The sequence below is a fragment of the Pinus tabuliformis genome, chromosome 5_2 (genome assembly GCF_031772625.1).
Source record: "Pinus tabuliformis cultivar Carrire ecotype Pingquan chromosome 5_2, CPIR1, whole genome shotgun sequence".
In the NCBI taxonomy this organism is placed as follows: Eukaryota; Viridiplantae; Streptophyta; class Pinopsida; order Pinales; family Pinaceae; genus Pinus; species Pinus tabuliformis.
In genome coordinates this window covers 881378217-881402065 of record NC_142306.1, presented here as the reverse complement: position 1 = coordinate 881402065, position 23849 = coordinate 881378217, and the positions used below count along the sequence as shown (strand labels likewise).

The 23849-nt window shown below is 34.0% G+C and overlaps 1 protein-coding gene across 1 annotated transcript; it reads left to right on the top strand.

The window, feature by feature from the left end:
• Positions 1 to 19470: 19470 nt before the first annotated feature.
• On the top strand, positions 19471 to 22380 carry LOC149162124 (putative disease resistance protein At4g27220). The gene has a single exon (XM_089435629.1). The coding sequence runs from the start codon at positions 19594 to 19596 to the stop codon at positions 22279 to 22281; it is 2688 nt and encodes an 895-aa protein (XP_089291755.1). The 5' UTR covers positions 19471 to 19593; the 3' UTR covers positions 22282 to 22380.
• The last annotated feature ends 1469 nt before the right edge of the window (positions 22381 to 23849 follow it).

The following is a 23849-nucleotide window of genomic DNA, read 5'->3' as shown; positions in this document are numbered from 1 at the left end:
TCCCACTACGCTCTTGCTACTACCTAGCATGACTTCTTCCCTTTTCCTCAAATTAGGTAAGACATGGTTTTTTGCTATAATTTAAACATCATGTAGAAATATTTATTCAATCCCTTTGACTCCTTGGTTTCTCTTTGAATCTCCTTCTCTATCTACCAACTCCTTAGTACAACATTGAATGTATGATAAAAAAATGGGCTCATTTCTCCTTGAAATTTTATTTTCAATATTGCTCTTTTGACAAAACCATATATGTTCATATCAATCCTCCATGTCCTTATATCTACTCATTAACTCTATTTTCATAGATAACTGAAAATCCCAATGACATTCTATTTGTCAATGTGCCCAACTTTCCAAATTAGTTATATGTGTATCCCACTAATGTGCAAGGGTACCTCTCACAATCATGTCTGAAGATTGTATTATTTTTTCTTCTAGTATGAACTCCTCAAATACCATGAAATCTAAAGGTGTCATGCAACACATCTCCAATCTAGTGCACATATTTCTCAACTAATGTGCATCTTCTATTGGACATCTCATATCCTCTTTCCTACCATCTATTCATTACATCTTCATAATTTGTATCAAAAGAATATATTATCCTCCAACTCAACTCTCCATTTGCAATTGAATTTATGTCGTCATTTCTTATCGATATAATATTGCATATATTCCCAGAACTAAAGTTTGAACTTCATCATTGTTTGACTACATGAATCTTTCACCTTAAATGGGATCCAAAGGTGCAACAACCCTTAGTGAATCTATTTCAAAGGCATCTTCTTCTTCTTTAAATTCATAATTACATTGTCATCAAATGTCCAATATATTCCCAAAACATTTGGGTAAGGATCCTTTCCATCCATTATTTCATTCACTTCAAAATAAACCAGTGTCTTTCCCCATCAATGTCAACCTCTACATCCTCTGCCCCTTGATGGGATAAATCCTATACAGATTTGCTAATCTTAGTTGAATAGGTGACCAAACTAGCTTTGGTCTCCCCATAAACTCCCAAGACTTTTGTGAAAGAATGTTCATGTTAGATTGTAGATCCATTATAACATACTCCATCTCATAACCTCCTAACTCTATTTTCATTTTAGATTCCTTACATGTCCTTCTCTTGTTCTTAATAGTGTTGTTTAGGAAAAGGATCCAAGATAAGAGTGTCATCCTCTAACATAACTTTCCACCTTATTAGAATCTTTGTCAACTTCCTAGATACGTTCCAACCATTAAGTAATTTACATTTGAAAAAATAATTTACTTTCCTCTTTAGTTCAATATATTTGTTCTTATGGTTTGTGCATCCCTCCCTAACGTTGGTTCATTCTCCAAGGTCTCCATTTCATTACGTAGCAATTGCTTTGATTTGGGTAGATCAAATTTTGATGGTGATGGATAAATTATTATAAATTATCTTACTTGATAATATTTTTTTTGCATCTAGGTTATTACTCCTTGATCTTCCGCTTGTCAATACAGTGATTGTAACTACTTAACTATCTTCTTCCCTTTGTGGCTCTAAACTTACCATGTTGACCCTCCTTCATTTTTCTTCCAACTTCTCTATCAATTTAGAACATTATTCAATATTGTGTCCAATACCATGGCAATGTCCACACACTACATGGGGTTTAGTACAATAATGTGCAATTTTCACTACTTTTCCATAATTAAAGAAAGTAAATAGTTCACCATATCGTCTTCATCCTTGTGCTTAGTATCCTCCTATTCCCTTGTTCATGCTATCATTTGACCCATGAACCCTATGTGTATCAATGATATGCTCCTTCTTGTAGTGACTTAAAATTATTAACATCATGCCACATAGACTTGCAAAAATCGTAAAATGGTGTGTTCACATTAATCTAGTATTTCTATAGCATGGGGCATTGAGGTGGCTTGTGTCCCACAACTTGCATATTTCATACAAGTTTTACTTTTTTCTTGTTCAAAAAGGATTTGATGCACCAATCAAAATTTAATTATTCAACACTAGATATTCATTTCTATGGTGACATACTAGTCTACATAAAGTACATGACGCATTCTCTCTTCTAGCCTTACACTTGGCCATATCTTATAGTTTCATTAGGGGAATTTTGAGGTCTAAAATGGGTCTCCTAAGGAAATTATAAAATAATAGTGGAAATAATAAAATAAGACTAGATTACATCATCAAATTTTAGAGGAAAAAAAAAAAAAAAAAACCATTTTTTCAACTCGTATTTTCAACTTATCTCCCTATGGGTTTACTCAAATTTCAAGCGAAAACACACTTTGGATGCATAATTTGATCTCTCATCCAAGGAGTATTCATGTTACATACTTTTGATGGATTCAGCTACACAAAAAATGAGAAATACATGAAAAACGTGATTGTGATCATGTTTTCTCATTTTTCGTGTAGTAGGGTCATCGAAAGTATGCAACATGGTACTACTTGGATGAGGAATTAAATTTTACATCCAACGAGTACCCCCACTCGAAATTTGAGTAAATACTTAGGGAGATAAGTTGAAAATAAGAGTTAAAAAAGTAGTTTTATATTTTTTAATATTTTTACTTTTTTACTCCAAAAATAGTGTATCATCCCTCATGGTTGACATCATCATATTGAATCCTATTGGTTCTTATAAAGTTTATATTGGCTATATATTTTTCTTAGGAGGCACATTTTAGACCTCAAAATTCCCTTAATGGACTAGTTAAGGCATCCAATTGATTTTGAACCTACATTAATCGTAATATTGATTGAACCCATCCCCTATGGATTTGAGGAGTGTAACTATATGTAAGGCTTCAACATATGTGGATATATTATGCTAAGTAAGGAGAATCTAATATGCGAAAATAGTCTTAGAATGAACCACTCTCTATGCTAGACATATTGGCTTTGGAATGTCATTTTTTCCACCAGATCCTTAAATATTTGATCATAGTCCCAAATTATTTTCTCCCGCTTTTTGTTTTATTTCCTTCAACTCTACAAGGCATTATTTTTTAAAGATGGGTTATTTTAATTCTTTCATCTATTCATTCTTTGTTTCATTTATACCTTTGATTCGTCCTACTGGAAGGTATATTTTGTCATTCATTTACCATTTTATATCTCTATCTTTAAAAGAGGTTTCTAAATGCACAATCCTTTGTGCTTTATATGTGATTTTATTCACAGTCTAAATTGCTTAACACACAAACTAGTATTGCTTGGCATCATCCCTCCAAGTTCCATGGAACATGGGGGGCCTAATAATTGTATCAATTGTTGTTCTTTCCATTAAAATATTCAAATTTCTTGTTATTGCTCCACCTGTATTTTTTGTTACTATTCTTATTCTTGCTCATTTTTATTTCTAACTTATATATTTATCAAAAAATTATCTTTTTATTTAGATTACATGAAGGGGATGGTTCTAAATGGGTTTGTTCAAATTCATTGTCTCTAATTTCTTCTTCAATGTATCTAGAGAATTCTTTGATCTTTGTTTTATCCAATAGTTCTACAATTGCTAAAGTATCATCACTTTCAGTGGAATCATCCTTCACTTAACTTAGGGAATACTTTTGTTGTAAATCATCAGTCACATGTTCCTCAAAATCATTCTCATCATTAACTTTCCATTAGGGATTGACATCTTCTACTTCAACTCTATCATAAATTATCATGGTATATCTTCTAGTGCCTCTCTTCTCTTTACACATACCTCTAGTTCCTCTCTTTCCTTTGCATACTTAGGCATACCATCTCTCCCTCTCTCTCTCTCTCCATACTATTTCCTAGTATGTCCTCTCTCATTTTCTTTAAAGTATCCATGTGTAGCTTCCAAATTGTTTTGCATAATATGTTCCTGCATTCATATCTCCTTGTTGCAACTTTATTTCACTCCTTTAGATCCTTTTTTATGCTCTATTTAATCTTCCCTTCCTCTTTCATCAAGCCACTGTTTCTAAGGGCTTATGTTTCCATTGTGCTCGATATCATCTACATCAACCCTTTGTAAAAAAACAAAATCTTATTCCATAATAGGATTACTTTGAGAAATATTCCTCTTGGCCTCATCCTAAAATACCTCTCATTAATGCTAAAAGAGGTCAAATATAATTAATAGCAAACTCTACAATGTAGCTGAAGCAGAAAACTTCCGGATAAACAGAAATATATATAAAAAATACTTTTATTAATAAATGAATTACAGATGATGATGATTTACAATGGGTTGCCTGGCTTATATACCGCCATGGGCACCCTTTGGGAAAGGGCATGATCTTATGATCGTGCCCTTTCATCTAACTAAACCTAAAATTAAACAATAACCTAAAATAAACTAATTTTTTACATAACATTGCCTTCCTCTCGAAAGAATGCTTTGTCCTCAAAGCATAAGTAACGACGGATGTTGTTGAAGAATGATTCATTCTCCCAGAAAGCGTCTTCTTCGGGTAAGTCCTTCCACTTGATCAGATATTCTAAGATGATCAAGGTCGCACATTTTAAAAGGTCTTGGATTAATCTCTCAAGTTTCGTTTTTTGGTGATGTGGATATCGGCATGGCTTGACGTTAATAGGGTCTAGTCTTGCCTTGACTTCTATTGTATGCTCAATTTCCCTATTAGGCGGCATCTTCATAGGTAGGTCTTGAAATACTTTTTCATGCTTCCGAATCAGATCTTGTATCTCTGGTGATTCTTCTCTGGTCATATTTGCAGATAACATTTCTAATTGATGACATTGTACTGCATAAGTAGGTGCTCTTTTTCGACTCAGCTTCATCATCTGAGATGATGATACATCATGATTTTCTGGTGCTTGGAATCCATGTAGTTTGTACTTCTGACCTCCCCATTTGAATTTTATAAATTGTAATTGATGGTTGGCGGCATAAGTACCTAAAGTTCGTAGCCATTGGATACCTAAGACTACATCTACTCCTCCTAACGGTACTGTGAAAAACGGAGACTCTAAACTGAAGTCTTGAATCTGCAATTTAACCTTATGGCATTTTCCCACCTTTTCAATCTTCTTACCGTTAGCTATCATCACTTTCATGTTTAGTAAGGGAAATGAAAATATATTGAGTCTCTTTGCCACGGTTGCATCTAGAAAATTGTGTGTGCTTCCAGAGTCGACGAGAACCACTACGTTGTTCTTCTTTATGTGTCCTTTTAACTTTAAAGTCTGAGGTTGTGATATACCTGTCATAGCTGATAATGATACTTGTGGAATACTTCCATCATCTAGTTCTGGTGAGAATTTTGGGGCATCTTCTGTGTCTTCTACGTCATAATCTTCACTGTTTGAATCATTGGTTGCTTCACAATTATATAGGTTCTTTGGTTCTTTTCCTTTAGCACATCTATGCTTGGGGTCCCACTTCTCACCACAGCGTTTACATTTACCCTCTTTTATCCTTTGCATTTCCACATTAGATTTTTCATCTTTACGACGATGTGGTGGAACATATCTTGTATTATTTGAGTCCACATACTGGGGTATCCTTCGTCTTGCATAAGCTTTTTCCACTGTTGACCAAAATATTGGTTCAGATTTCTTTTCGGCTGTTTTTGCTTTTCGTCTTGCTTCTTCTATAGATGTAATATCATGCATCTCAAGTTCTGCTTGTAAATGGGTTTTGAGTCCCGAGATGTATGACTGAATTAGACGAGATTCTGATAACCCAGGTACTCGTGTTACTAAGGTCTCCCATTCTTGAGTTTATTCATCGACACTTCCTTTTTTTCGTAGTTTGATGAGTTTTGAAAAGAACTCTTCTTCCTTTACACCTTGGAATCTTTTGAAGAATGCATCTTTAAATTTCCTCCAGCTAATGACATGTGTTGTCTTTTTCCACCACATATACCAGTTATATGCTTCTCCCTCCATTTTCATGGATGCATGTCTGAGCTTTTCGTCATCGTCAGTGATGTCATATATCTCAAAGTATTCTTATGCTTTATTTATCCATGCAACATTGTTTTTTTCATTTCCATCGAATTTAGGCATCTCGACTTTTGCCCGTCGCTGGTATGTTGCTACTGGTTGAGCGAAAAAAGGGTGTTGATTGGTAAAGTTATCCCAGAGTTGCTTGTTTGTAAAGGCTGTGTTACTCGCTTCTTGGTGGGGTGTCACTGATTTTTTTGGGGATTCAACTTTGTCATGAGAGTCTGTGGACTTAGTTGAATCTGACGAAAGGTGTTCTTGATTCTCTTCACCTTCTTTTAGCAGTTGTTCGGGCGTACAATTCGACCTTTTACACAGAACTTTTAGCATTGTTAAGACCTCTTTGAAGTTTACTCCTGTTTGGACATGTTGACTTTCCATTTTTATCTCTATTCGATTTGTCGTATCTTCAAGATTTTTGATTTTGTCCGCTTGCTCCCCCAGCTTGCTCTCGACTTCATTTAATCTTTTACTGACCTCGTCGTGGTTGTTATTTATCTTATGCTCTACATCCAACAACCTTTTTTGGAAATCCGCCATTGTCATTGTCGACATTGAGCGGGTTTGCGGGGGCGTGTATTTATTTGCCAGCTAAAATATTTTTCCTCCCTCCTTTTTTTATTAGCTAAAATAATTTTTATACATATAAATTTTAATTAATTAAAATAAATTTAATTAATTAAATTAACTTTTTATATATATATATATATATATATATATATATATATATATATATATATAACTTTTTAATTAATTAAAATAATTTTAATTAATTAAATTAACTTATATATATATATAACTTTTTAATTAATTAAAATAAATTTAATTAATAAATTTATATATATTATATATAATATATAATATAATTAAATAAAGTTATGTAACATATATATATATATATAACATATATATAAATTAATAACGATATAACTATATTAGATATTATTATCGAACAGTCACGTTTCTTGATGGAACCGGTTGACTGTCCAAAAGAATATCGAAATACCACCGCAATGGAAAAATGAATCGGTGGCTCAACGATTTTCGACGGTTGGGTGTGCGCGTCAGTGGAGTGTAGATGGATGAAGCAGCGTCGGGGTGGAGGGTCGTGGTTTAGCGAACAATTTACAGGGACAACGACGGTGAAGGTGTGAAAGCGTTGTACAGACAACAAGAAGCCAACAATCAACTCGCTATCAGATGGAAGAGACAAAGCTCAACAATTATCATAAGATATATATATTATTAATAATGAATGAATTGATAATTCAATTAATTTGAATTGTTGACCCGTGACTTTGAGAGGTTGACCTGTGGACGCGTTGATTGGGAAACGGGGCCGGCGGCTGGACAAGATGTTAACGGTGCCTACGGAGTGCTGGAGTTGGCGTGGGTGGATGGAACGACCAGACAGGGCCGCACGAGAAAAAAAACGATTGGCGGAAGGGCGGAAGCGGACAGGGTTAGTACGCACAGCGGATGGATGGTGACGGGTATACTGTAACTTCTTTATGCGTTTAACCTGCTTTCTCAAATCTCGACGGGTATGCCGAAGAATAAGAACAAGTGCAAGGGACGTGAAGTATGGCAGCAGACGGATGCCTGAAACCAGCACAGGGAAGAATTCGCCGCTCTGATACCAGATGAAGCAGAAAACTTCCGGATAAACAGAAATATATATAAAATGGGTTGCCTGGCTTATATACCGCCATGGGCACCCTTTGGGAAAGGGCACGATCTTATGATCGTGCCCTTTCATCTAACTAAACCTAAAATTAAACAATAACCTAAAATAAACTAATTTTTTACATAACAGTAGCCCTCCTTAACTTGTTGACACTAATAATCTATTGCATACAAACACTAGCTATCTAATATATTGAGCCTTTCAAGTATATCTTGATAACAAATTATAGGTCCTTACCTTGCGTTCAAATCATAGTCTGGAAGAGTGACCTATTGTGTCATTACTACTTGTCTTTTTTTTCACTCATGTGATAAGCTAAGAAATTCATATATATATACACCTGTCATTCCACCATTCAAGATTCATTTATAGGTTTTGTGTTTCTCTTTGTGCAAATTCAATCTTCTTTTTGGAAATCCAATCTTTTATCTCCCGTCACTAGGGCTTCCACGAAATACCTTATTTTCTCTTGCAAAACTATGTTCTATTTCAACAATATAGCCAATTATTGGCATTACTAATAGAAAACCTAAGTTTGGCACTGATGGCAACAATAATCCATTAGTGGAAACACTTTTAATTCCCTATTGAAGAGTAAGGTATTGCTCCAGGAAATAACAAACATTATAGAGACAGAAGTTATTTATTAAAAAAAATATTATTCTGTAACTTAACAACAAAGAATTCACACATAAGATATAATCAATACATGAGAGGGGAAATCACATTACATTCATTTAGGTTACAATCCATAAAATAAGCCATACAATCTCCTTATGTCTCTGATATTAACAATAGGGGACCTCGAGCTTTGATTTCTTCTTATTCCATACAAAATCTTAACATACAATAGGAAACCTTATCATGTGCTTAGCCTTAACACTCTTCATGTCATTCAAATATACCATGAAGTTGTTATATTACAGTTCCAATTAGTTACAACCATCGCTGGTCTAAGGATGTGTTAACATGGACTTTGCATGAAAATAGGGTGTCAAATTTTAGAAACCTTTTGTAATTGAGGCTCTCTCTCTCTCTCTCCATACTACTACCTAATATGTCCCCTCTCCTTATATTCAAAGTATCCATATGTAGCTTCCAAATTGTTTCACATAATACATTATTGCATTCATATCTCCCTACCCTAGCCTACTTTCTCTGCTTTAAATCCTACCATAATCACAACTAGTCACAATTAACAAGATATCAATTTGTTAGGATTATTTGCACAGAAAAACTCATATAATTTTATGATTATATCATAAGTATTAATCACAATTGGAGTTGCATAGTCCACTTCACTTAATATCATTAAAATTTTACTAAATAAATTAGAAAACAAAATAAATTTGAATCATGATGAAATAATAAACTTAATTTGCTATTCTTAAAAAGATGATTAAAAATATATATAACATTTAAAAATAAAAATAAAAATAATAAATTTTATTGGATTTTTTGAGAAAGATGAAAGAAAAGAATATATAACGTCTAAAATTCCTAACATCTAAAATAAAATTAGAATTCGTTTTTCACAACTCTTTAATTAAATATTAAAATCTAGAATATATTTGATTAGAGATTAAATTTGATCCATAGAATTGAAAATAACAAATAATCTTTGTTTACACAGTATTTTCAAAAAGTGATGCTATTACATTTTTATTAATATAAAATAAAGAATTGTAAGAACATCCAGAAGAATATAAAAAACCTGAGCTGTAAATATTAAAGTATAAAGGGTTTAATGAAATTATGGGAAGAATAAAAAAACTTTAAGTGTAAATATTAATGTATAGAAGGTTTAATAAAATTATGCCTGATATATTAATTCACTTTGGTGGATCTTTGTGGATTACTGCCCGTGGACGTAGTAGTCACTCAGTGACCATGAATCATGGTTGCCTTAACAAACAAAAAAAGGCAATGATAAAGGATTACTAAAAATAAAACAACCTTTTAAATATTGAGGGGTTTTTGCAGTCAAACATATGAGATATCAATTTGGTTTGGATTATTTGCATAGAAAAAACTCTTTTATCTAAGGTCATATCCCAAGTATTAACCACAACTAACTTTCTTATTATTTACTTATATACTACATACTTGGAAAATAATATTCTTACTCGTCTCAGTGGTGATTCCTTCTATGTAAAGGAGTCTATTCCTATTTCTTAAGAGCTCTTTAGATCTAAATGTTTCATAGACCAAGTGATTGTGTGTCGAAAATAATATGCATATCTTAAAACAACACTACATGTATTTATATGTAACATTATTTGATTAATTTAACGTGTGATTAGCTTTTCTAAATTGGGTATTGGAGCTTGTATGGGCTTGGAAGAGCATAACGTGACCGTGCGAGTGATTGGAAGAGCATAACGTGACCGTGCGAGTGATTGAGTGTGGCCGTTGATTAACTGCGGCAATGTGTCCATCTATTACATAAAGAAGTGACATGTTAGTGGTGATTGCAAGTAGCATTCACTGTGAGTTATAACCTTGAACATAATTGCGTGTGGCTTATGGCCAAACACAGTGTGGAGACTTGGCATCTGATCCCTGCCATTGAAACTTCTCTAAGGGTGATTCGGTGGCCAGTAGAAATGATTAAGCAGAACACAGGTGGGGCGAGGTGTTTCGCTCCCTTTTCATTCGGAGAATTTAGCGATTCTGGCATTGGTACCATATTTTCATGGTGAAATCACTCACGTTATTGCTCTGTCTCATTTCTCTCTGCAATGTCGGGCACCCATCATGGGCGCAAACATACTGCACCAATTCCTTCGAAAAAAACACAGTTGAATTTCTTGGGCACGGTACCATGCGCTGAGAAACAGAGTTTGTACATTTGGACAACAAACGTTACACTGTCAGAAGAGTAATTACCATTCAAATGAATATATGTTTTTTTTTCCGTCGTTTCATGGTGAAGGAATCATTATTTATACTGAACCACAATGCTGGAGAGATCGAAGGTGAAGCGATGTGAATTGTTGTTCATCTAATCACTTGTTTTTAGCTTTAAATTGCGGTTTTAGCGCAAAAATTAGATCTGCATTGCTTTGGAGGGTTTTGTGGGATAGATTCTTTGGAAAATTAGATCAGAGGTTGTAATTTGGTGATCTAGCAAGCTATCTAGTAGAAAAATTAGTTGTATTTCTCGGTGGGTATTGGAGAATCGACATAAAAGAGTTTCCTCGTTTTGACTGTGCAAAGAGTACATAAGGAAGAAATCTAGAGCTTCAGTCGGGGTTTTGAAAAGTGGCATTGACATAATGTTCAGTTAAAGGGTGATGGTAAAGGGTGATGGTAAAACTCTAGATAGTCGTTTTCCTGATGGCCTTGCAGTTCTTCGTAGCAGCGTTCGAGAATTGTTGTGCAGTGAAGCGATAGACTCCCCTGGTGTTCCAACAACTCATGCCCTTTGTCTTCTCACCACAGGAAAATGTGTTTTTCGGGACATGTTTTATGATTGTAATCCAAGAGAGGAACCAGGAGTGATTTTTTTGTCACGTGGAACAATCTTTCCTACGTTTTGGATTAGTGGAAATGTTGATACACTCCAACTATGGTGTGATTGTTTCTCAAATAGTGGTTTAAAGTCATCTGTGCGTAGAGATAGAGAATTTTAATGTTACTCATCTGTGCGTAGAGATAGAGAATTTTAATGTTTTTTTAATATGAAGGTTTATTTTTTATCTTGGAATCATGAATAAAATTATTGAGTCTTATTGACTCAATATAGGTAAAGTTATTTTGTTAGAATTCTAGACTCTAACAAATGACAGGTTAAGCATGGAATTCCAAGACTTAATTAACAATGACAAAGACAAATATGCTCAAGATGTGAATAATTTCAAAAGATGAGGTAAAGGAGCAACAATAGCCATTAAAGGATGATGGACAACCAAGTTAAAGTTTGTGTGAGTTTGTGGAATAGACTCATGATGATGGTGTATTATGTGTCATATACATTAGTAAGTAAGTCTAGGATGTTTTGTAGTGGTATTTGTAAGGTATGTACCTTGTAACTCCATGAGTTGGAGTGAGTAATGTAAGCCTGATGAGGCATGTGTACCCCATAAAGTTCGTGGTAATCTTAAAACCACTATGTAAGTGTAGGTTTTTTGTAAGCCATAAACCACTTTGCATTGTAGGTCTGTGGTAAGCCAAAAACCACGTGTGGGGGTGAAGTGGACAAAGATTCCTGTAGCGATGGTTTAGGGTCAACCGATAAAACCACGTGCATGGTTTAGGGTTAGCCGACAAAACCCTGGGCATGGTTTAGGGTAAGTCGATAAAACCCAGAACATGGTTATGGGTAATCCGAGAAACCCATGATGACAATGATGGAGGGGGATTTGCAATCGCAAGTACATGTATGGAGGTATTGGTTGAATAAACCATGTACACAAATATGGAGATATTGGTTGATTGAACCATGTACCCGAAAGACATCCTAGTTGACTGGCGGTTGGTACTCCTAGTTGACTGGCGGTTGGTACTCATGCATTCTGGTAGATGGTTGTCTCTTTATATGGACGTTGGCATATTCTTTTTTATCATGTTTGTAAACACTAGGACCAAAACTAGACTTTGCAAATTGAGATTGCAACAAATAGTTGTTAACGGGGCGAATTGGAACATATAATTCCTACTTGTCTCAGTTGTGATTTTTTCTATAAAAAAGAATATGTTCTTATTTCTTAGGAGTTGTTTAGATCTAGATGTTTCCTAGATTGGTGTGTGGTTGGGATATTCTCTCAACCTAGTGATTATGTGTCCAATATAATCTACTTATCTTAAAACAACACTACATGTATTTATATGTAATATTATTTGATTAATTTAAAGTGTGATCAATTTTTATAAATTCCACTTCACTTTTTAAAAACATTTAAAATTAACATTAAAACTCTTTTTTCATAATGATGTAGATAAAGATTGACGGAGGTAAAATTATCATAATTTAACATAAATTTTGATGAGAAATTCCACTTAATCTAAGAAGAACAAATAATCTTCCTTTACACATTATTTTAAAAAATTGATTCTATTAATTTTTATTAATTTAAAATAAAGAACGGGAAGAATAAAAAACTGAAGTGTACATAGCAAAAGGATATTAAAATATAAGTGGTTGATGAAATTTTGGGAAGAATAAATGACAATCTTGACCGAGTTAAAAATGGCATGTAATTAAATGTTTCCATATTTCATTTTATCTAATTTAATGGAGTCATTATTTTATTCCAGTGCCCCTTGAAATGACTAGGGAACCTCGTGTCGGAGGATATACGGCTGGGGTTGGGAAAAATGGCATTGCATAGTGGAAATTGGAATACTTTTCCTAAAGTGTGAGGAGGGTTCACGTTTTTGGAATGACCAAATATTTCATAAAGCTGACCTGCTTCCACTAGATAAAATAAGAAGAAAATGGGGCCATTGTGGATGCGACAAATACCTTGCTTCCACCCACCTCAAGTCAAGTCAAGTTGCTGCTTTCCAGCTACTCAGTACGAATGGACCGGAGAAAAAAAAAGTACGAATGGTTGCTGCCACTTCATGGATGCATTCAGTCCAATTTGAGAGCAGAAGGGTCTGAATATTTGGGTTTTTTATTATATTTCTAGGTGTTTGAAATGGAAGTGGAAAAAAAAAAGAGCCAAAATCTACTATTTGGCATATAATTAAGGATGGTTATGGTATAATGGAGTCTAGTTATAATTAGATTAAAAAAGCAAGCACTGTGAATGATGGGATAAAAAATAATGGTTGGAGTTTTGAATTTAGTTTCATTAGAAGAATTAAATTTCTTATTATTTTCATACTTTTGTTTATAATTATTATTAGTCTTCATTGAATTAAATTTCTAACTTTAATATCTATTAAATTTTCATTCTCTTTTGGCAGATTGCATGGTTCGAAAGGGGTTTACTTAATTCATTTTTTCTAGTTTCTTCAATGGCTCAAAATTCTTCAAATCTTGATTTTCATCGATACTTTTGTAATTATTAAAGTATCTGTCTTCAACTTCACTTTGGGCATACTCACTATATAAAGTATCAATTGCATGTTTTTATGAAGTATTCTCATTTATAATCTTTCATTCTGATTTGACATCTTTTACTCTTATTCTAGATAAGTTATCTCAACATATTCTTCTAGTGTCTCTCTTTCCTCCTTACACTCCTCAAGCACATCCTCTCTTCCCTCCCCTCCCACTACGCTATTGCTACCATCTAGCATGGTTTCTTCCCTTTTCCTTAAATAAGGTAAGACATGGTTTTTTGCTATAATTTAAACAACATGTAGAAATATTTATTCAATCCCTTTGACTCCTTGGTTTCTCTTTGAATCTCCTTCTTTATCTACCAACTCCTTAGTACAACATTGAATGTATGATAAAAAGAATGGGCTCATTTCTCCTTGAAATTTTATTTTCAATACTGCTCTTTTGACAAAACCATATATGTTCATATCAATCCTCCATGTCCTTGTATCTACTCATTAACTCTATTTTCATAGATAACTGAAAATCCCAATGACATTCTATTTGTCAATATGCCCAACTTTCCAAATTAGTTATATATGTATCCCACTAGTGTGCAAGGGTACCTTTGACAATCATGTCTGAAGATTGTATTATTTTTTCTTCTAGTATGAACTCTTCAAATACCATGAAATCTAAAGGTGCCATGCAACACATCTCCAATCTGGTGCACATATTTCTCAACTAATGTGCATCTTCTATTGGACATCTCATATCCTCTTTCCTACCATCTATTCATTACATATTCATAATTTGTATCAAAAGAATATATTATCCTCCAACTCAACTCTCCATTTGCAATTGAATTTATGTAGTCATTTCTTATCGATATAATATTGCATATATTCCCAAAACTAAAGTTTGAACTTCATCATTGTTTGACTACATGAATCTTTCACCTTAAATGGGATCCAAAGGTGCAACAACCCTTAGTGAATCTATTTCAAAGGCATCTTCTTCTTCTTTAAATTCATAATTGCATTGTCATCAAATGTCCAATATATTCCCAAAACATTTGGGTAAGGATCCTTTCCATCCATTATTTCATTCATTTCAAAATAAACCAGTGTCTTTTCCCCATCAATGTCAACCTCTACATCCTCTGCCCCTTGATGGGATAAATCCTATACAGATTTGCTAATCGTAGTTGAATAGGTGACCAAACTAGCTTTGGTCTCCCCATAAACTCCCAAGACTTTTGTGAAAGAATGTTCATGTTAGATTGTAGATCCATTATAACATACTCCATCTCATAACCTCCTAACTCTATTTTCATTTTAGATTCCTTACATGTCCTTATCTTGTTCTTAATAATGTTGTTTAGGAAAAGGATCCAAGATAGGAGTGTCATCCTCTAACATAACTTTCCACCTTATTAGAATCTTTGTCAACTTCCTAGGTGCATTCCAACCATTAAGTAATTTACATTTGAGAAAATAATTTACTTTCCCCTCTAGTTCAATATATTTGTTCTTATGGTTTGTGCATCCCTCTCTAACATTGGTGCATTCTATGAGGTCTCCATTTCATTACGTAGTAATTTCTTTGATTTGGGTAGATCAAATTTTGATGGTGATGGATAAATTATTATAAACTATCTTACTTGATAATATTTTTTCTGCATCTAGGTTAGTACTCCTTGATCTTCCTCTTGTCAATACAATGATTGTAACTACTTAACTATCTTCTTCCCTTTGTGGCTTTAAACTTACCATGTTGACCCTCCTTCATTTTTCTTCCAACTTCTCTATCAATTTAGAACATTATTCAATATTGTGTCCAATACCATGGCAATTTCCACACACTATGTGGGGTTTAGTACAATAATGTGCAATTTTCACTAATTTTCCATAGTTAAAGAAAGTAAATAGTTCACCATATCATCTTCATCCTTGTGCTTAGTATCCTCCTATTCCCTTGGTCATGCTATCATTTGACCCATGAACCCTATGTGTATTAATGATATGCTCCTTCTTGTAGTGACTTAAAATTATTTACATGATGCCACATAGATTTGCAAAAATCGTAAAATGTTGTGTTCACGTTAATCTAGTATTTCTATAGCATGGGGCATTAAGGTGGCTTGTGTCCCACAACTTGCGTATTTCATACAAGTTTTACTTTGTTCTTGTTGGGAAAGGATTTGATGCAACAATCAAAATTTAATTAGTCAACACTAGATATTCATTTCTATGGTGACATACTATTCTACATAAAGTACATGACACATTCTCTCTTCTAGCCTTACACTTGGTCATATCTTATAGTTGCATTAGGGGAATTTTGAGGTCTAAAATGGGCATCCTAAGGAAATTATAAAATAATAGTGGAAATAATAAAATAAGACTAGATTACATCATCAAATTTTAGAGGAAAAAAATAAAAAACTATTTTTTCAACTCGTATTTTCAACTTATCTCCCTATGGGTTTACTCAAATTTCAAGCGACAACACACTTTGGATGCATAATTTGATCCCTCATCCAAGGAGTGCCCATGTTACATACTTTTGATGGATTTTGCTACACGAAAAATGAGAAATACATGAAAAACGTGATTGTGATCACATTTTCTCATTTTTCGTGTAGCAGGGTCCATCGAAAGTATGAAACATGAGTACTACTTGGATGAGGAATTAAATTTTACATCCTACAAGTACTGCCGCTCGAAATTTGAGTAAAAACTTAGGGAGATAAGTTGAAAATAAGAGTTGAAAAAGTAGTTTTATTATTTTTTAATATTTTTACTTTTTTTACTCCAAAAATGGTGTATCATCCCCCATGGTTGACATCATCGTCTTGAATCCTATTGGTTCTTATAAAGTTTATTTTGGCTATATATTTTTCTTAGGAGGCCCATTTTAGACCTCAAAATTCCCTTAATAGACTAGTTAAGGCATCCAATTGATTTTGAACCTACATTAATCGTAAGATTGATTGAACACATCCCCCTATGGATTAGATGAGTGTAACTATATGTAAGGCTTCAACATATGTGGATATCTTATGCTGAGTAAGGGGAATTCTAATATGTGGGAATAGTATTCGAATGAACCACTCTCTATGCTAGACATATTGGCTTTGGAATGTCATTTTTTCCACCAAATCCTTAAATATTTGATCATAGTCCTGAATTATTTTCTCCCGCTTTTGTTTTATTTCCTTCAACTCTACAAGGCATTAGTTTTTAAATATGGGCTATTTTAATTATTTCATCAATTCATTCTTTATTTCATTTATACCTTTGGTTCGTCCTACTGGAAGATGTATTTTGTCATTCATGTACCATTGTATATCTCTATCTTTAAAAGAGATTTCTAAATGCACAATCCTTTGTGCTTTATATGCGATTTTATTCATGGTCTAAATTGCTTAACACACAAACTAGTATTGCTTGGCATCATCCCTCCAAGTTCCATGGAACATGGGGAGCCTAATAATTGTATCAATTGTTTTTCTTTCCATTAAAATATTGAAATTTCTTGTCATTGCTCCACCTGTATTATTTGTTACAATTCCTATTCTTTGCTCGTTTATATTTCTAACTTCTATATTTATCAAAAAATTATCATTTTTTTAGATTACATGCAGGGGATGGTTCTAAAGGGGTTTGTTCAAATCCATTGTCTCTAATTTCTTCTTCATTGTATCTAGAGAATTCTTTGATCTTCATTTTCTCCAATAGTTCTACAATTGCTAAAGTATCATCACTTTCAGTGGAATCATCCTTCACTTAACTTAGGGAATATTTTTTTTGTAAATCATCAGTCACATGTTCCTCAAAATCATTCTCATCATTAACCTTCCATTAGGGATTGACATCTTCTACTTCAACTCTATCATAAATTATCATGGTATATCTTGTTTTGCATACTTAGGCATACCATCTCTCTCTCTCTCTCTCTCTCTCTCTCTCTCTCTCTCTCCATACTACTGCCTAGTATGTCCTCTCTCATTTTCTTTAAAGTATCCATCTGTAGCTTCCAAATTGTTTTGCATAATACGTTCTTGCATTCATATCTCCTTGTCACAACTTTATTTCACTCCTTTATATCATTTTTTAATGATCTATTTCATCTTCCCTTCCTCTTTCATCAAGCCCCCCTTTCTAAGGGCTCATGTTTCGATTGTGCTTGATATCATCTACATCAACCCTTTGTACAAAAACAAAATCTTATTTCATAATAGGATTACTTTGAGAAATATTCCTATTGGCCTAAAATACCTCTCATTAATGCTAAAAGAGGTCAACCATAATTAATAGCAAACTCTACAATGTAACCCTCCTTAACTTCTTGAAACTAATATTCTATTGCATACAACCACTAGTTATCTAATATAAGCCTTTCAAGTATATCTTGATAACAAATTATAGGTCCTTACCTTGCGTTCAAATCATAGTCTGTAACAGTGACCTATTGTGTCATAGTCTATAACAGTGATTATATCCCAAGTATTAATCACAACTAACCTGTTTATTATGGAGTTGTATAATCCATTTCACTAAATCCCAAGTATTAATTACAACTACGATTATTTGCATAAAAAAGCTCATATATATTTATGATTATATCCTAAGTATTAATGACACTAACCCGTTTATTATGGAGTTGTATAATCCATTTCCCTAAATCCCAAGTATTAATCACAACTAATCCGTTTATTATAGAGTTGTATAGTCAACTTCACTTAATATTATTAAAATTTTACTAAATAAATTAGAAAACAAAATAAATTTTAATCAAGATCAAATAATAAATTTAATTTGCTCTTCTTAAAAAAATGAAAAAAATATATATAACATTTAAAAATAAAAATAAAAATAATAAATTTATTTGGATCTTCTCAGAAAGATGAAAAAAATATATATATAACATCTAAGATCTTCTAAGAAAGATTAAAGAAAAAAAATATATAACATCTAAAAGTAGAATTAGAATTCGTTTTTCACAACTTTTTAATTAAATATTAAAATGTAGAATTATATTTAATTAGAGATTAAATTTGATCCATAGAATTGAAAATAACAAATAATCTTTGTTTACACATTATTTTAAAAAAGTGATACTATTAAATTTTTATTAATATAAAATAAAGAATTGTAAGAACATCCATAAGAATAAAAAAACCCGAAGTGTAAATTTTGAAGTATAAGGGTTTAATGAAATTATGGGAAGAGTAAAAAAACCTTGAGTGTAAATATTAAAGTATAAAGGGTTTAATAAAATTATGGGAAGAATAAATGACATTCATTGTTTAAAATTGCATGGGATTAAATATTCCATATTTCTTTTCATGGAGTCATTATTTTATTTCAGTGCTCCTTGACATGATTAGGGAATCTCGTGTTGGTGGATATACCAGCAGGGGTTGGAAAAAATTGCATTGCATAGTGCTTTGTATAGTGGAAATTGGAATACTTTCGTAAAAGCATTAACTTTCCAGTCTGTATGATTGTGTTAGGAGGGCCCACGATATGGAAGCCATCTGTAAAGGTTCCTCCCATCTCTGTAATACGAAGTTCTGTAATAAAGCCTGGAATTGATTCCCATCAGAAATACGTTGGAATCGCAATAGAAATTGGTACTATAGAGATTGAGCGTATCCAAACCTACTCCTCTTAAGTAGGGCCACTGTAAATAGTGAAAAGAAGAACAAGGTGGGGCCATTTTGGAGGGGACAAATGCCTTGCTTCCACCTACCTAAAGTCAAGTTGAGTTGCTGCTTCCCAGCTGTTGAGTAGGAATGGACGGGAGAAAATAAATAAATACTCATGGATGCATTCCCTGCAATTTGAGAGCAGAAAGATCTGAATATTGTTAGTGGTTTTGCGGTGGGAAGAGAAATCTTGAGCGCCTCTCATTTGGAAGACCTTGCGCTTTCTCACTCTTGTGAACGCAATGGCCTGCTGCTCAGATATTGGGACTGGGGCTGCAGCCAATGTTTTGCCATGCCTTTTGAAAAAGGTGGTTCAAGAGGTGAAATTGGTCATCTCTTTGCCTCAATCTTTCCGCGACATGGAGCATGAAGTTGAGCGTCTGAACAATCTAAGGCATGATACAAATGTGGAGCTCGCTCAACTACAAATGAACCCTAAAAGTGTAGTGCGGGCATGGCTGGATAAGGCACGCGAGGCCATAGAAACTTCAGAATCTATTCGCAGAGATTACGAACAACACAGAAGGTGCCTAACTTGGTGTTCTAACTGCTTCTGCCTCTACAGAATCAGCAAAGATATCAGAGATTGGAAAGCAAGTGTTGCTCAGCTCCACTCAGAGAAGGATTCTGATTTTCCTCCAACCGGGGAATACGGGGATTCTAATCCGCCCGCCCAGTTGCCGATTTTGACCCCCGAAGCTGGTTTTGAAGGAAATGAAATAAAATCTTTACAGTCGGAGGTTGAGGAGATGTTGACAGAAGATAGCAACACCCGAATTATTGGTGTGTACGGCATGGGGGGTGTCGGCAAGACTTCGCTGCTTCAGACCATCAACAATAGCCTCAAGGTATGCCGTTCATTTGATCTCATCATTTGGGTAACGGTCTCGAAGGAATTCGACATTTCAAGTTTACAAGATTCTATTGCTGATAGATTAAAGTTACATAACTTTCCTCCCAAATCCAATTTGGAAGGGCGTAAACAGAGGCTGTTTTCTTATTTAGGGGATAAAAAATTTCTTCTTCTACTAGATGACGTGTGGAAGACTCTTGATTTGCAAAGCCTAGGAGTGCCCATGAATGACACTGGTTCTAAAGTTGTTTTGACTACTCGAAATAAACGAGTATGTACCAGTATGGGAGCCAAAGATCCAATAAAAGTGGTGCCTCTGTCGGAAGAGGAGGGCTGGCGGCTGTTTTCTAGGCGAACAAATGTTCCACAGGAAATAGAAGGCATTGCAAGGCAAATAGCAGGGGAATGCAAAGGTTTGCCTCTCGCTATAAATGTAGTTGCCGCTGCGATGGCAGATAAAGTTTATCCACATGAGTGGGAACATGCTCTACTCCAGATGCAAAACGTTGATAAGACGTTTTATGAGCTGCACGAAGAAATGGACGAGAAAGTATTCCGACATTTGAAATGGAGTTACGATGTTCTGCCAGATTATTTGAAGACGTGTTTTGTGTATTTTGCAGCTTATCCCGAAGACACAGTAATCATGTGTGAAGAGGTCATAGACACGTGGATCGCAGAAGACCTGGTGAAAAGCAGTGGAGACAGCTATTTACCTGATACTGCGCACAGTTTTATCGACTTCCTGCGAGATCGTTGTTTGATTGAGGTGGTAGAGACCGATCCGGTGGGAAGGGTTGAGTCTGTTAAAATACATGATGTCATTCGTGATCTGGCGATTCTCATTGCCCAGAAGGAGCACAGGTGTTTTTTTAAAGCAGGGCAGGGCGTGAGTCATTTTCCCTCTGAGACAGACACCGACGGCTGTGCAAGAATGTCGTTGATGAGGAATGCTCTACACTCCCTGCCCACAACCTTCCGATGCTCGTCCCTCTCAGTTCTGCTGTTAAGGGAGAATCCTGGTATTGAAGAAATTCCTGGAAGCTTCCTGAACGAGTTGCCCTCATTGAGGGTGCTCGATCTTAGTAGGACAGGAATAAAGTCTCTTCCGCCCACTATCGGAAATCTGAAACATCTTTCCTCCCTCCAACTACAAGGATGCATGGGCATCAGTGAATTGCCGGAAAGCATTGGCGACCTGAAGGAGCTCCAATTCTTGAATCTTTCTCACTGTGTGCAATTACGGTGCCTTCCGGAGAGGATAAGTGAACTGAAACGTTTGAGGGCCCTCTACCTAAAAGGGTGCGTCAGTTTGGGGCATCTTCCCCGTGGGATATCGGAATTGGTTTCACTGGAGAGATTGAAGAGCAACATTGCATTGGATTTCGGGGAGGAGGAGGAGGCATTGGATGCAGAAAGAGAGAATGCTTGTGTAAAGGATCTCCGAAGTTTGAGCAGTCTCAGGGTTTTGGAAGTAGGAATAAAATCGGCACTTAAGGAGGGGGTTATGAGGAATTGGTCAAACATGAGAAGTTTGTGTCTGTCCTTTGAGGAAGCAGTTGGTCAAGATTACCTTCCCCAGGATATGCAGGCGATGAAAGATCTGGAAAGATTCTCTCTTTACGGATGCGATGTGGAGCGGCTGCCTGGTTGGGTTACTCAATTCCGAAAGCTCGCATACCTTTGTCTACGTGAATGTAACCAGCTGAAAGAGCTCCGCGCGGAGTTGCCATGTCTGAGAACGCTATGGATAGATGGATGTTCCAAATTGGAGGCGTTGGAGTTGGGGATGAGTTTTCCAAAGCTACAGGTGTTGAGTCTTTGGTTTTTAGAGTGGTTGGAGTGTGTGGGGCCCGTGGGGGCAGCAAGTGGAAGTGGAGGGTTGGGACCATTACCCCCCATGCTCAAGTCTCTGGAGGTATTCTCATGTCCGAAATTGAAGAGATTGCGTGGGGGATGGGATAAGTTAAGGAATCTGGAATACATAGCAGGTGATTATCGAGAATGGCGGGATGCAATCCAATGGGATGATCCAACCATGAAGACGTCACTTGATGGTAAATTCAAAAGTCGGTAATCTTAGATATCGTATCTGGAATGGATTGTAGTCCCTCATTGTGTAACTTGTATGGAATATCTTGTAAATATAATATTTATATTAAATCTTATTTAGTCACTCACCATTTAACATATGTTGCCCTCTTATATAGACAATTTGATATTCCTATGGAGAAATAAAGCTTTTAATCAAGATATGTCGAAGCTATAATTTTTTAATTAAGATGGGGCAAAGTCATATATTATACATTCAACATAATAATTTAATAAGATGCGTAGAAGTCACGTTGTTCCTATGGAGAAATAAAGCTTTTAATCAAGCTATGTCGAAGCTATAATTTTTTAATTAAGATGGGGCAAAGTCATATAGCTTGGCAAATATATTATACATAAGATGCGTAGAAGTCACGTTGTGAATGAAAGAAATCATTAATTATTGATTATTTTAAGACTTCGAACTTTATTTTTTTTATAAATGATAAGTTTTTATTAATACACGATTTCATATGTAATTATTTATCTATTTTAAGTAAAATTAAGTTTGATATATTTTTAGTATGCATTGTAATGGTTTTATATTTTTTTCATGGAAATTAGTTTATATAATTTTTGTTGAGATGGTAATTTTTTTGTTATCTAAGTTTTATTTTTGAATATATAAATAAATTTAATTTTTTTGAAAAATTGAAAGTATTTGAATTGTGTATACTATATAACTTAGTTTTGCAATTTCAATAAATCTTTGCTGAATTTTGAACAAAATCAACTAAAAATATATTTATTAAAATACAAAAACATAAAACAATTAGATTAAACTAAAATAAATAATCTAAAAAATGTTGTATTTTCATTATTTTAATAATAAAAATGTATTTAATAAAAACAAGATCTAAATAAAATATTGAATATTTAGAAACATAATCCACCTTTCTCAAAGATAGAGTAGAGGATGTGGTCTTACATGGAATAAAAAGATATCATCAAATTAATACATTCAAAGCATGACAAAACTTCAAAAAACCAAGGGGAAGGGGAAAAGATGGGGATTCTTTTATGTAGTTGTTTCAAGTTTGAGCACATGAAGAATGTGATATTCATTCAATAATGAAATAATTTTTTTATTTTATTTTATTTATTTTATTGAAGAAATAAAAAGATTGTTTTGAATAGATGAATATGTTTAAACTAATTCAATGGGTTAGCTTAATTCGTTTTCCTAACACATTTATCAAAAATGTTACTTAAAGCATTTATTAGATTTAGTGAAGAGCTTTTTCTTTAAAAAATGATTTTCAAATTGTGCATTTGATTGAGACAAAATTGTATGTTTTTAAATTATATATTCTATGTGTTTCAAACATAAAAAAAAAAATAGATAAATAGTAATTAAAAAAATAGATAAAATAAATTCTTCCAAATGTATGCAATAATGTTTTTAGGAAACTTTATTGTAAAAAATACAAATAAATCATAAGTACTATCTCTAACCTTAACTATATGTGGTTAAATGAGTAGCTTGATGAAATTTACACTTACAAGAAAATATCTGAAGATTTAATTTAAAACTTGGTATGACACTAATTACTT

What these genes read in the sequence shown, in the direction of transcription:
- LOC149162124 (XM_089435629.1), top strand. Translation starts at nt 19,594, where the DNA reads ATGGCCTGCTGCTCAGATATTGGGACTGGGGCTGCAGCCAATGTTTTG.